At 52.9% G+C, this 13,448-nt stretch overlaps 2 protein-coding genes and 1 long non-coding RNA gene across 4 annotated transcripts; 1 reads left to right on the top strand and 2 right to left on the bottom strand.

The window, feature by feature from the left end:
* The first annotated feature begins 48 nt into the window (after positions 1-48).
* On the top strand, positions 49-3,089 carry LOC122430637. Its single transcript, XR_006266358.1, has 3 exons — positions 49-243; positions 954-1,038; positions 2,961-3,089. It is a non-coding gene; the product is annotated as an uncharacterized LOC122430637 (long non-coding RNA).
* On the bottom strand, positions 1,873-4,135 carry FAM89B (family with sequence similarity 89 member B). Its single transcript, XM_043451389.1, has 2 exons — positions 3,073-4,135; positions 1,873-2,686 (listed from the first exon to the last, which is right to left on the bottom strand). The coding sequence occupies exons 1-2, from the start codon at positions 3,370-3,372 to the stop codon at positions 2,408-2,410; spliced, it is 579 nt and encodes a 192-aa protein (XP_043307324.1). The 5' UTR covers positions 3,373-4,135; the 3' UTR covers positions 1,873-2,407.
* Positions 4,136-4,215: 80 nt separating this feature from the next.
* On the bottom strand, positions 4,216-5,808 carry ZNRD2 (zinc ribbon domain containing 2). 2 transcript variants are annotated; one of them, XM_043451388.1, is made up of 4 exons: positions 5,474-5,808; positions 5,226-5,377; positions 5,011-5,095; positions 4,216-4,606 (listed from the first exon to the last, which is right to left on the bottom strand). In XM_043451388.1, the coding sequence occupies exons 1-4, from the start codon at positions 5,490-5,492 to the stop codon at positions 4,263-4,265; spliced, it is 600 nt and encodes a 199-aa protein (XP_043307323.1). In that variant the 5' UTR covers positions 5,493-5,808; the 3' UTR covers positions 4,216-4,262. The 2 variants fall into 2 exon arrangements, with proteins under 2 accessions (XP_043307323.1, XP_043307322.1); XM_043451387.1 differs by having other exon boundaries at positions 5,226-5,508.
* Between the last annotated feature and the right edge of the window lie 7,640 nt (positions 5,809-13,448).

The raw sequence follows: 13,448 nt of genomic DNA, 5'->3' as shown, positions 1-13,448 counted from the left end.
AGGCGGGGGCCGGGGCGGGAGCGCGGGGGCGGGGCGGCCCGGCTTCCGGGGCCTCGCGCGGGAGGGAGAGCGGGGTCGAGGGGGACGCCTAGACCGCAGCGTCCGCCTGTTGCGAGCCGAGGCGGTGTGGAGGCGCGGGCGGGGTAAGGGGGCGCGTGGGCTGGGGCAGGGGGCCACCAGCAATTGGTGCCGCCCGCGAGAGCGCTGCCCGGCCCCCTCCCTTCCTGCCCGCAGCCCTACGAGGTACGTACCTGTGGCCCCATTTTACAGGCTGGGGAAATAGAGACCAGAAAGGAGAAGAGACGTGAAGGGTCTCAGTGCGCTGAGCCAGAGCCAGCTGGCTTCAACTGGGGAGACAGACTCCTGCTGCCACCCACGTGTTAACCAGAGGGGGATGGAGCAAGGTCAGGGGCCAACCCCGGTCGCCCTAAGATGAGCAGCACCCACTTGCCAGCCTCCAGACCTGGCTCTCTAGCTGTCAAGTGGGAAGGCAGTCCCAACACCCCACAAGCAGCTGACCTCCAACAAGTGTGTGACATTGGGCAAAGTACCAACGCCCTGAGCCTCAGTTTTTACCTCTGCAAAATAGGGATAATTATAGTTGCACCGTTTACAACACCATTGAGAATGAAACCTTGGAAAGCATTTAGTGTGGAACCTGGCTGATTTTTGCCAGGTCTTACTAGATGATATCCGTTATGGTGGAGTTATGTGTGTTTACTCTCCCTCCCCTGGAAAGCCTGCCGCGGGGCGTTAACCGCTGTGTTCACACCTAGATTAGAGCCCTTATCGCCAGCCCGCCTGCTGGGTCATGAACCGCTGCAGGTGTCAGGCCCAGAGTTAGAACAGCCGTAGAGCAGCACCCTGGCCTGTTCCCTCTGTCAGTGCAAACGCTCTGCTAGGTTTGTGAACGGACAGAAGACTGGTCCTTGATAAATCCTCGGTTTGAACAGGACGTCTGACTGCCCGGAGTGTCAGCTGAGTTCTGTCCAGGGCGCAAGTGACTGTGCAGTGGATGTGGGGACAGGCAGCCAGCCGGTAAGCCTAACCGCGCAACTTCAGGGTCCTCTCCTCTTCGTTTCAGGAAGTTGTGGGGTATTGTGTGCGCGAAAGCCTTAGCACCCACCACTCGCAAATATGCAGACTTATCTGGGGAATGAGGGGAAGAACCTGACACCCCGGTTTAGCTGCTAGACCCAGCCTCGTGGCTCTCCACTGTAAAAGAAAGCCTTTTACGTACAACTCTAAAGGTCTAGAGGGGGAGCCAGGCAGAGAATGGGGGTGTTTGGCCGCTGGGAGTATGTCTCAGGCATTGAAACCCAGAACCCCATCACCCCTCCAGGGATTGCCTGGACTCGGGCACTGGGGCTCCATCCCTTTCTGCCTCTGCAACTCTTTCCTCCCGCCCATTGGTCACTCGTTCCCAGCCCTTCCAGGACGCGCTTTCCCCTTTTACGCCCAGGGCCCCTCGGCCCGGCCCGCCTGCCCGGGCCCACCCATTTCCTGTGCCGCCTCAACTCCGCCCCCAATTGGGGTGGAAAGTTTCTCTCCTCGAGATGGGCGGCTGCTTCTCCTTCCTTCCCGGCCGGCCAGGAAAGCCCGAAGCGAGTGGGTAGACTGGTTGGGCTCCAGGCCTCCAGCCAGAGAGGGGAAGTGACTCGCCCTCAGTCACACAACCGCGAGACCACGCCGGGCCAGCTTGGAACGATCGGCAGGCAACTCTGCCCGGGGAGCGAGGTTTCGCACCCGGCCGCCGCTGAGCCTCTTCCAACTCGGGGTCTCGGGCGCCACCCGCTGGCAGAGCGCGGGGCAGCACCTGTCAGAATCACCGCTATCTTCCCGCCCCAGAGCTAAGCAGTCAGAACACACCAATGCTGAGACAGTATTTATTTATCTATGAGCCAAAGAGGCTGACCCCTAAACTTAAATATCCAGCACGGATTCTTGGCCCTCTTGACCTTGGATGGTGCAGGAATGGGTCCTGGAGAGCCCCTGTCTAGGGCAGTGGAACCCAGGGGCCAGAGGTGGGATGCCCCTGAGCCAGCAGCTGCCAACAGCAGCGAAGGTGAAGAGACAGGAGCCAGGCCACTCAATCCCAGTCCCAGAGGTGCCAAGGAAAGTGCTTTGGACCCCACTGCCAGACTGAAGGTCGGCCACGCTGGAGGTCCCACAGGTGGGACAAGTGGAGGTCCAGTGCCATGGGCAGAGGCTATATAGCCCAGGTACCCGCCCCAGTGCCAACTAACCCAAGACATGAGAGGGTAGGTAGCTTTGCCTTCGTGGGGCCCAGACCTTGCCCTCCTGTGAGGTGAGGTGGTGTGGGGAAAGCAGGCACTATAGTCTGAGTACTCGCTGAGGGGTGTTTCTGAGCCTTTTTCGTGGGTGCATGCCCCCACCCTCCCAGCTCTCAGAGGCTGATATGGAAAGCATCCTGTAGCCACTGGTCCCGGACATTGTGTGTCTGGGGCACAGTGAGGGGTGGTGGGTCTGGGGGCAGGCTAGCATCTGGAGGCTCCTCGTCATCAGACAGGCCAGCGTCGGGTGGGTAGGAGCTGTCTGAGTGCAGAGAGGATGACAGGTCCTGGCACAGGCTCAAGTCTTGGCACAGGTGCTTATAGTCCTGGATCGACTCATACAGGCCCCACAGCTGGCACAGCAGGGACATGTCCAGCTGCCGCAGGCCCACCTGCAAAAGACTGAAAGTGGGCTGGGGTTGGAGTGCCAGCCGCCCCTCCGCCCAAGCCAATCTTCCCAAGCACAGGTTTCTGTGGACAGCTTTCAATCTTTAGGCAAGTCAGTAACCCCTATCTGCAAGATAGGGACAAGACAGCAGAATGGAAAGAAATAACACTAGTAAAGCATTTAACTAGTAAAGCATGGTAACTATTGCCAATAAACATAGCTATAATTATTACCATACCCCCTCTGACCCAGCTGGCTTCTTTCTGTCGTTCCTCTAGACCCAGACCGCGCGTTGCCTGTGGACCCCGCCCCGCCCGCGTCTGGACTCCCTAGCTTGGTGGCTGCCCTGTCGCCCCCCAATGCCCAGCTGACCGAGGCCCAGCTACTCACCATCTCCTTGCGCAGCGCCGCTAGCGCCGAGTCGAGGTTGATGGGGCGACGCGGGCCAGGATGACCCGCGGCAGTTCCCGCGTTGGCGGCGCCGGTGGCTTGGCGGGGCCCGTCCGGGACGCGGGCGGCTCGGCTCAGCTCATCGTGGATGCGGCTGCGCTGACTGTAGACGCGCTCCAGCTCCCTCCACGAGCCCCCGCTCGCGTTGAGAAGACCGCTGAGGCCGCGCGGTAACGGCGGGAGACCAGCCAGGGCGCAGCCCGCGCCGCCCGGCGCCTCGGCAGAGGGCAGCCCATTCATGGCCGGGCGGGTACCAGAGGATGATGCCGCCTCCTTTTCTCCAACGCTCCGCCCGGGCCGCCACCCGCAGGCCCCGCACCCCGTGGCCCCGCCAGCAGAGCCCAGCCGCCGCCCGCAGGCCGCGCTTTGTTCCCACCCGGACTCCTCCGACTCCGCCCCTGCCCCACCCCCGCGTGGGCGGGGCCTGTCTTAAAAGGGCAACGGCTCTGTGCGACCACGTTGCCCCAGGAGACCAGAGAAAAGGGCATTGGCCACTGATAGAAGGGAAGCAGGTAAAAAGAAGGGAAGAAAAAAAGCGGAGGGTGCGGTTCCTCCCCCTCCCCAACAGTTTGTTTATTCTGGCCAATTACAACTCTCAAGGAAAAGGATCTAAAAGGGATGGGGTGTGGTCAGGAGACAGGTTAAGACCATCCTTGATCCCTACCTGACTACATCTGTCAGTATCTGAGTACCTGGTCTGGGCCTGAGGTGGGACAGGATGATGGTGTCTGGATGCTTGGGGGAAGAAAGGGAAGCTACCGAAGGGACTGGAACCCCAAATCTCTCTCAAGGGTGGGGAATAGCGCTGGATGGCTGGGGAGGTTCCAGGATTCCTTCAGAGATCCACGCCTCCTGTTTCTGCTTTTGAGGACGTTGGGGCCTCCTCACCAGAAAAAACAATAGCACATAGTCCTCTGCTACCTCATCCTTTGAGTGGGGACACTGAGCAGAAACAAGCCCCACTCATTTCTCAGGGCATCAAGGAGACCAGACTGTGATAGCATGAAAGACCAAAAGTAGGGAAAAGACGAGTGGAGCTGGGACTTGCATGCACACTCAGAACCAAAAAAAGAACAAACCACACAAGAGGAACAGCTGTTTTTCTACAGGGTTTTTCTCAGGAGGGGTTTTTAGTGTTGCAGCTGCTGCAGACTGCGCAGGGCTTCAGCACACGCCCGGATAAGGCTACACAGCTGGATGCTAGTCTCCAGGGAGGTGCTAGAGCCCAGCTCAGCTGAGGCCCAGGTCAGCTTCTGCAGGAGAGCCTCCTGTGTGCAGGCCACCACATCTGCATTTGGAAGCACAGCAGGAGGGGGTGGCCCCTGGACTGCCTTAAGCCCTGCTGCAGCTCCCTCACAGTGTTCCGGACGGGGTACTGGGGGCTGAGGGGCAGGCCGAGAGCTCAAGGGGGGCTCCGACGCAGAGGCGAGCTGGTGCTCCCGAGCTTGGGAGAGGGCAGCCTGGGCATTCAGAGCTAAAAAAGGAGAAAGTCAGTGGAATGATCAGGATATACCTGGCCCCACCTCAGCCCTGAGACACTTCCCTACCCTTTACTGTTCTGCTCTCTGTACTTGAGACGTATTCCCTGCCCCAGTATAAGGGAACACATCCATTTTTTTTTTTCTTATCAGAGGTATTTCCGCCCTTGCTTAAAGAGCATAAGGCCTTCTCTCATCAGAACTATGCCTAATAAGCTCAGGCTCTGGTGTCTGGCACACAGTAGGTGCTTAGTGCTCTTACTGAATGAATGGTCCTTTCTAGGAGAAAGGAGAACGCAACTCACCCTTGCCCCACCCACAAATACCACTGTCACCTCCCAAGTACTGTTCCTGAGCCTCTATCACCACAGTTCTTAATCAAGCACCCTCGACCCCTCACCCGGGTTATCTTTATCCACGTCTGAGTCGAGCTCCTGACAAGCCACGCAGTAGATTTTCCGCTGTTTGTCTTGGAGGAGGATCGTCTAGGGGCCAGAAAGCACAGGGAGCAGGGGTGAGACGGGCGATGGGGTTCAGAGGGAAGAGATGGGGAAAGGGCCGTGTGGCCTGGTCCACGGCCCCAGCCTGGATCCCACGTCCCGAGTATCTCCTCACCCCGCAGTCAGCGCAGGTCTCGCCCAGCATGCGGTAACCACGCAGCAGGTAGTCGCCCATGAGCCGGGAGATGCGATCCTGTCGCTCCCGCCGCGCTTGCAGCACCTTCGTCTCCGCTTCGGTCGGGGGCTCCCAAGAGAAGTCGTCGACTTCTGGGGGAAGAGAGGCACAAGGGGCCGGAAGGTCTTGCTGAAGCAAGGTGCTGCCCGAACCGCGAAGCCACAGGCCCCCGCAATCCATGTCCTCACCAGCGCCGTTTAGGGCCATGTTGCCGTTGTCGCCGCTAGACTCACCGGAAGTGACGCACAAGCAGCGCGCCTTCCGCTTGCCCCGCCCGTCCCTGTCGGGCCGAGAGTGAGGGCGGAAATGACGCTCTCTCTGCTCCTCCGACGTCGCGATGCCCAGAGTGGGGCGTGTCTGCCGCAGTCTGGACCCTATCCCACTGGCACGTCTCGGTGGGATTCTGTGGACAAAAACTTTTCGACTGGCTGGGCGTCAGGAGGGGCGTCTCCGTGATAATGCCGCTCAGGTCTCAGGACCCGGAAGTGACAGCGCAGGGTCGCTCTTCCCGCCGCAGTTGGAGGGGATCGCTTGGCTTGAGAAATCTCCCTGGTGTTTCCCTTTCCGCACTGGCAGGATCCGGGACAGGCGGGGCAGTTGGCATCATCACAACACCACTCTTGATAATAACAAACGGCTCCTTCCGCGTGCGTGGAGCCTCCTCGGGCCTCAGTCGTTCGCCATTCAACTGGCAAAGCAGGCCAGGAAACGAAAGTTCTCCCCGTCAGTTGTTCAGTCGCCAAGTCGTGTCCGACTCTTTAGGACCCCAGGGACTGCAGCACGCTAGGCTTCCCTGTCCTTCACTATCTCCCAGAGTTTATTGAAACTCATGTCCATTGAGTCGGTGATGCCGTCCAACCATCTCATGCTCTGTTGCCCGCTTCTCCTTTTGCCTTCAATCTTTTCCCAGCGTCAGGGTCTTTTCCAATGAGTCGACTTTTCGCATCAGGTGGACGAAGTATTGGAGCTTCAGCATCAGTTCTTCCAATGAATATTCAGGGTTGATCTTAGGATTAACTGGTTTGATCTCCTTGCTGTCCAAAGGATCACAGTTCAAAAGCATCAATTCTTCCGGGCTTAGCGTTTTTTATGGTCCAACTCTCATATCCCTACGTGACTATGGGAAAACCATAGCTTTGACTATACGGACCTTTGTCTGCAAAGTCTATACCTTTCAGCTTATTTCAAGACCCCTCCCCTTCTTCATGTTTGGTGTTCCAGTGTGCCCACCCCACTACCCCCTCCATCCTCATCCAAAGGCCTGGGACTGATGCACAGTCAGCACCTAAGCAGGTTTTTTATTTTGTTGAAGTTGGCATGCTCAAAAAGCCAGCTGATGGAGGCGAGGGTCGGGTGGTGTGGTGGTGGCAATAGCTGGGCTGGGCATGTGCTGTTTCGGTCCCAGCCGCATGCTGGAGAGTGGGGATGAGGGGTTTGTTATGCATGCCTGTGACCCTCATGGGGGTTCCCAGGTGGTGAAGTGGTAAAGAATCTTCAGGCAACACGGGGAGAGTGGATTCGATGCCTGCTGCTGCTGCTGCTAAGTCACTTCAGTCATGTCCGACTCTGTGCGACCCCATAGACGGCAGCCCACCAGGCTCCCCCGTCCCTGGGATTCTCCAGACAAGAACACTGGAGTGGGTTGCCATCTCCTTCTCCAATGCATGAAGGTGAAAGTGAAGTTGCTCAGTCGTGTCCGACTCTTAGCAACACCATGGACTGTATAGCCTACCAGGCCCCTCCGTCCATGGGAGTTTCCAGGCAAGAGTACTGGAGTGGGGTGCCATTGCCTTCTCCGGGCATTGATCCCTAAGTGGGGTAAATCTCTTAAAGGAGTAAATGACAATCCACTCCAGGATTCTTGCCTGAAAAATCTCACAGACAGAAGAGCCTGGTAAACTACAGCCTGTGGGGTCACAGACAGTCAGACATGACAGAGCACATACATGACCGTTATGCTCTTCTTTTTTTTTTTTTTTTTTTATGCTCTTCTTGAGTGGGTTGCTGTTAAAATCACTCGGGCTTCCTAAACATTGGCCCCAGTGGGGTTTTTTGTTTGTTTTCTCCCTCTCTTTTTTACCCCATACACATTCTCTCCCTTGGTAGGTTTGGAGAAGCCAGGTGGAGCAGGCAGCAGTCCCCCCGACGTGCAGCCTGCAGCGCCTCAAAGGCTGTATTCCGGGGAAGTGGAGGCACTAGGACCTAGACCCCCACAGTGGCTTCAGCAGTCTGTCTCTGACTGGCAGAACATGCTTCCACAGCTTTACCTGCAGCTAGAGTGCCCTCCTTGTGGCCCCATCTTCCTCCTACATAGACTCCCTGGACCATCCATTTTTGGACACTTGCTGCCTCCTGCTTCCTTGGACAGCCCTGGGCCCCGAGTCGCTCTGTCCAGCTACCAGCAGGCTCTTGGGCAGCAGTGTACCTGACTCAGGGCCCAACACCAGGTTGGTTCTGCCAAACTGACTAGAGGGGCTCTTGGACTCTAGCTTATATGTGCAGTCCCTCCAGGTCCTTACTATCTTCAGCTCCCAGCTCCTTCTCACCCCCAGATTCCTCAATGCATCCTTCTGTGTCATCATAATGACCAATAGCCACTTAACAGCTTATCCTACCTGGCCTCAACTAAGACCCTTACATTCATCCTCCCATTTACTCCCTTTCATTTATTTCTCATGACGACTCCTCTCTCCTGGGTGGGGTTGGGGAGTGGAAAGGTAACATCTCACAGAAATTCAGTACAGTTATGGACAAAAAACATAGATGAATCACTAGAACTTTGCTGGCTTACTTGGGAGATGAGGGGTAGGGCAAGTGATACTTGTTAAGATAGAATGGCAACAGCTGGGCCATCTTACAGCTTAGCTCTTTCTACAGTCTACCATGCCAATCTTAAATCCATTCCGAGATGACAATAAAAGGTCTGAGTTCCTCCATCCCCACCCCGCACCCCGCAGTGGGTCCTGGCTGCTATAAGGGAGCTTTGTCCCTCTTAGGGGAATTTCCTTGAGACAGACAAACTCCCATAGGAAACTACAGATGCGGCAGTGATTACTGCTTGGGCTCGTATTAAGTTTATAGTACTGCTACAGGTGACACAAAGAAATCTAGATAAATTCTTGTGATCAGCTCCAGCTAGAAAACTCTCCTAGTCCTTCTATTATAACAAGGCAGAAATAACATGTTATTATGACAGTGGGACGAAATACCGCCTATTAAGGCAGTCTCCTTTAAAAGAAAAATCACAGCTGTCAAGCCCAAGTCCTGACATCTATAGAGCACTCTTGCCAACAACAGCAGAAGTCATATTCTTAAGTATACTTGGAACATTCTCCAGGATAGACTGTAGGTTAGACCATAAAACAAGTCTCAATACACTTATTTTAAAAATTTATTTGCTTATCCAGCTGAATTAGGTCTTAGTTGTGGCCCTCAGACTCTCAGTTGTGGGGCGGCTTAGTTGCTCTCAGCATGTGGGACCTTAGTCCCACGACCAGGGATCAAACCTGAGTCCTCTGCACTGTAAGGCAGACTCTCACCCACTGGACCACCAGGGAAGTCCCTGAATACACTAAAAAGGTTAAAAATCATACAAACTCTGTTCTCAGACCACACTGGAATGAAATTAGCAATCCATAACAGAAGGTAATTTGGAAAATCCACAAATATGTGGACATTAACACCCTCTTGAATAACTAATGGGTCATAGAAGCAATCACACGGAAAGTTAGAAACTACTTTGAGATTAATGAAAACACAGCACACCAAAACTTGTGAGATGGAGCCACAGCAGTGCTTAAAGGTAAATTTACAGTTGTATGTTACTTTTTTTCTTCTTTTTTTCTTTTGGCTGCACTGTGGAGCTCATATGATCTTAGTTCTCCAACCCAGGATTGAACGTCAAACCCGAGGCTTCAGCAATGAGAGCAGCAAGTCCTAACCACTGGACCACAAGGGAAATCCCTGTATATTCTTATATTTAAAGAAAAAAAGTCTCAAATCAGTAATGTGACCTACAACCTTAAAAAACTAGAAAAAGTAGAGCAAACTAAATCCAAAGAAAACAGAAGGAAAGCTAGAATAAAGATTAGAGAAAATCAACTCACCTACAATTTAGTTCTTTAGAACAGGAGTTCCTGACTCCCTGTCCACGGATTGGTACCAGTCCCTGGCCTGTTATAAACCGGGCTGTGTGGCCAAAGGTGAGCAGCGGGCGAGCCAGCGAAGCTTCATCTGTACTTACAGTGGCTCCCCATCACTCCCATTACTGCCTGAGCTCCGACTCCTGAGAGATCACTGGCAGTATGACATTCTCATAGGAGCGCGATCTAGGATCTAGGATCTAGGCTGCTCACTCCTTATGAGAATCTAGTGCCTGACGATCTGAAGTGGAGCTGAAGTTGTGATGCTAGCACTGGGGATCAGCTGCAAATACAGATTATCATTAGCACAATAAATGTAATGCTCTTAAATCATCCCCAAACCACCTCACCTGCCCCCAGCTGTGGAAAAATTGTCTTCCACAAAACTGGTTTCTGGTGCCAGAAAGGTTGGGGACCACTGCTTTAGAAGATCAACAAAATTGCCAAACCTATAGCGAGAGTGACCAACTCAAGACCAGGTCAGCCAAATGGTGTGAACCTTGCAGCTCCAGCTGGAATGCAGTGTGGCTGTGGTTGCTGAGTCAAGGAGTCCCCAGACGTGAAACAGATAATGTCACAATCCTGCTGCCTGTAGAGGGCTTTGGACAGCAGTGTTCTCAGGCAACTGTGGAAACAAGTCATGGCTGATCAAACCATCTAGATCACTTATGCAGATACCCCTGCTGGGGACCCATTCTCTGATGAGACTGACGGGAATCAAGCTGTGGATTGAGCCCACAATGCCCAAATTGTCTCCACTTCTGCCCGGGCCCATCGTCATACCAGATACAGCAGCACGTCCACCATCACAGAGTGGACACAAAGTATAGGACTCTGCCTCTGATGCAGAGGTCACCACTTCATGCCAGATTTGTGATTCCAGCCAAATCTCTTCGTCCTGCAAAGAGGGAGGCTACAGTGTATGTGGCATTGTCCCTGCCCACTCCTGACAGATTGAAGGCACAGGACCTTTGACTCCTTCTTGGGGCTGTGGATGGTGTTTCATACTTTTTCAGTTTACAGTGGTACTGTTTCAGATCAATCAGTCAAGTCAGGTCACACCATTGTGGTTCTCGAGACTAATCCGTGTAATGTTCTTGGCTTTCTGGACCAATTGAAGTCTAAACCCTTCATCTCAAAAGCCACCCAACAATGGGCTGATAGTTTAGGTATCTGGCGGTCCTTCCATTCTCCGTAATCATCCACAAGCATGGAGTACTGTTGAGTGTTGAAACAGCTCCTTAGAAATTAGATCAGAGATTTCTGGCTCTTCCTCCTGGCCCACATAACTCAGTACAGCAGTTAAGTCACTAAGGGACCATCTCCTCTAGGCCATGTCCTTCATAATGATCAAGATGAGAGGGGTGGGGTTTATATAGACCAGATTTGGCATTTAAGGGCTCACCATTCACCATTCCTGGACATAATGATTCTTTCCTTCCCTTAACAGCAACTCCAGGTCAGCAGGGTTGGTGAACGCTGGGTTACAGCCCAGTCAGAAAGGGGCCTTGAGACTTCCCTGGTGGTCCAGTGCTTAAGAATCCACCTTCCAGTGTGGTTCGATACCTGGTCTGGGAACTAAGATCACACATGCAACTAAGTTCACACGTTGCAACTACAGAATCTGCACACTGCAACTACAGAGAAGCCTGCGCACTACAATGAAGAGCCCGCATGCTGTAATGAAGACCTCATGTGCCTTAACTGAGACCCAGTGTGGCCAAAAAATACATTTTAAAAACTAAAAATAAATAAATGAAAGGAGGGGACTGAGGGGATTCTCACTATATTATGGTTCAACCACCTGGACTCTCTAGTTTGACACGGGTCTAGATCATGAGAATCCCTAGAGGGCTTGGTGCACACACTTCTCTCTCTCTTTGAGTCCCCCTGACAGTGGCCCATATGTGGAGTGGTAGACATAGTGAGTCCCTGTATATTTTATAAACATGTCCCCAAACAAACAAACAAACAAACAAAAGTCCCAGTCCTTCTTGCACCCAGTCATTCCAGATGAAAAGTATAGCCAGGAGAGACTGCAAAAAAGGTGACTTTCTAACTAGTGGAATAGAGTACATTGACTTTGTGGCAGTGGAGGGAGAAGAGCAGGCTTGGCACCTGGGGATGGGGACACCTCAGACCCTGGGAGAAATGTGGGAAAGAAAGACACTAACATTCTTGTCTCTCTAAACCACCTGGAACCTTCTTCACTGAGGATAACATCTTGGTCAAACTCTTTCAAGTGGCTTAAATTTAACTGACTGTTAGGTCTTCCATGCGCCACTAGACAGTTCTGAACTTGACTTGGCTGCCATTCTGCTTAACTTTACCAAGAGACTGGAAAGAGCAGGAGGTAGCCTCAGCTCTTCTTGTTGTTCAGTTGCTAAGTCATGTCCAACTCTTTGCCACCCCATGGACTGCAGCACGCCAGGTTTCCCTGTCCTTCACTATCTCCTGGAGTTTGCTCAAACTCATGTCCATCTCGTCCTCTGTCTCCCTCTTCTCCTCCTGCCCTCAAGTACTTCCCACATAAAATACCTGTCAGCACTATCACCTCCAGATAAAGTCCCCAGGCCCAATCCTGTAGCCATCACCACTCAGTCATGCCATCGAGTGGATAAATGCCATCTGGCCGGTGGCCTAGACAAACAGGACTAACTGCCCTGAGCCAAGCCTTCCAAAAGAAAAGCCTATACTCAGTTATTTGAATTGGGCTGGGAGTCCTAAGGCCCACCAACCTGAGGGGAGACCCTGTCAGCTGGGACCCCCTAACTGACGTAGGTCCAACTGGGGGCACTGTGTTTCTCCCCAGAAGTACGATGTGTGCCCTTGAGACATATGACTGATGTGCCCCTCTCTAGAAAACAGTGATCTGAAATTTCTCCTTGACTTTAGCCTACTTGCAAATTAAATGTGAGCCTGCCACAGGTTCTTGCTTGCTGACAGAAGACAGAAGACTCCTGGGGGTCAGAGACAAAGGACTGTCTCACTCATGACTGAAAGCATTAATCCAGGTACATAGGATATATATATATATATATATATATATATATATATATATATCCCCCCCAATACTTATTCAGGCTTCCCTGGTGGCTCAGATAGTAAAGAGTTGGTCTGCAATGCAGGAGACCTGGGCTCAATCCCTGGGTCACTAAGATCCCCTGGAGAAGGAAATGGCAACCCACTTCAGAATTCTTGCCTGGAGAATCGTATGGACAGAGGAGCCTAGTAGGCTATAGTCCATGGGATTACAAAGAGTTAGACATGACTGAGCGACTAACACTCAATACTTATTTATTTGGCTGCGCCAGGTCTTAGTTGCAGCATTCAGGATCTTCAGTCTTCACGGGGGCACGCGGGAATCCTAGTTGCAGCATGTGGGATCTAGTTCCCTGACCAGGGATTGAACCTGGGCCCCCTGCCTTGGGAGTGTGGAGTCTTAGCCACTGGACCACCAGCGAAGTCCTCCAGAAGATATATTAATTGCACAGATTCTGGCCTGCAGGGAAGAAGTTCGGAAGAAATCTATCATCCATAGCAACCTTCGTCAGTGAACTGAGAGAGACTGTCCTGAAGGCCTTCTGGGCCGAGGTGGAAAGGGTAATGCAAAGAACTAAGGAGCGAGCCACCTGGCTTTCTGAGGTAGATCTATTGTTTTCTGGGTTTGTTCAGCTGGGAGGCATGGCTGAGGTCAGAAGTGCAAGTTGGCTTTATCCTGCTGCTTGCAGTCCTATTGATAGTAGCTTTAATTAAATGCTGTATGTGACAAATGGAACAAACTTGGTCCTAGCTTCTGTCAATCAGATTTGCCAAGAGAGTGGTGAACTCGTGGGAAAATTCACCAAAAGCTAAGACAGTGTAGAAATGGGGGGTGGATATTATTGTAAGACAATTCTCCAGGGATCCTTTTGAGTTTCTGCACGTTTTGCAAGAGAGGCACTGACTGCCTTTGTCCTGGACTCTCTTCTTAAGGATGTTGTGAACAGCCATGTAAGACTGAGATAGACGTTCCCTCTAG

This window comes from Cervus canadensis, chromosome 29 (genome assembly GCF_019320065.1).
Source record: "Cervus canadensis isolate Bull #8, Minnesota chromosome 29, ASM1932006v1, whole genome shotgun sequence".
NCBI lineage: Eukaryota > Metazoa > Chordata > Mammalia > Artiodactyla > Cervidae > Cervus > Cervus canadensis.
This window is presented reverse-complemented; position numbering and strand designations above follow the sequence as displayed.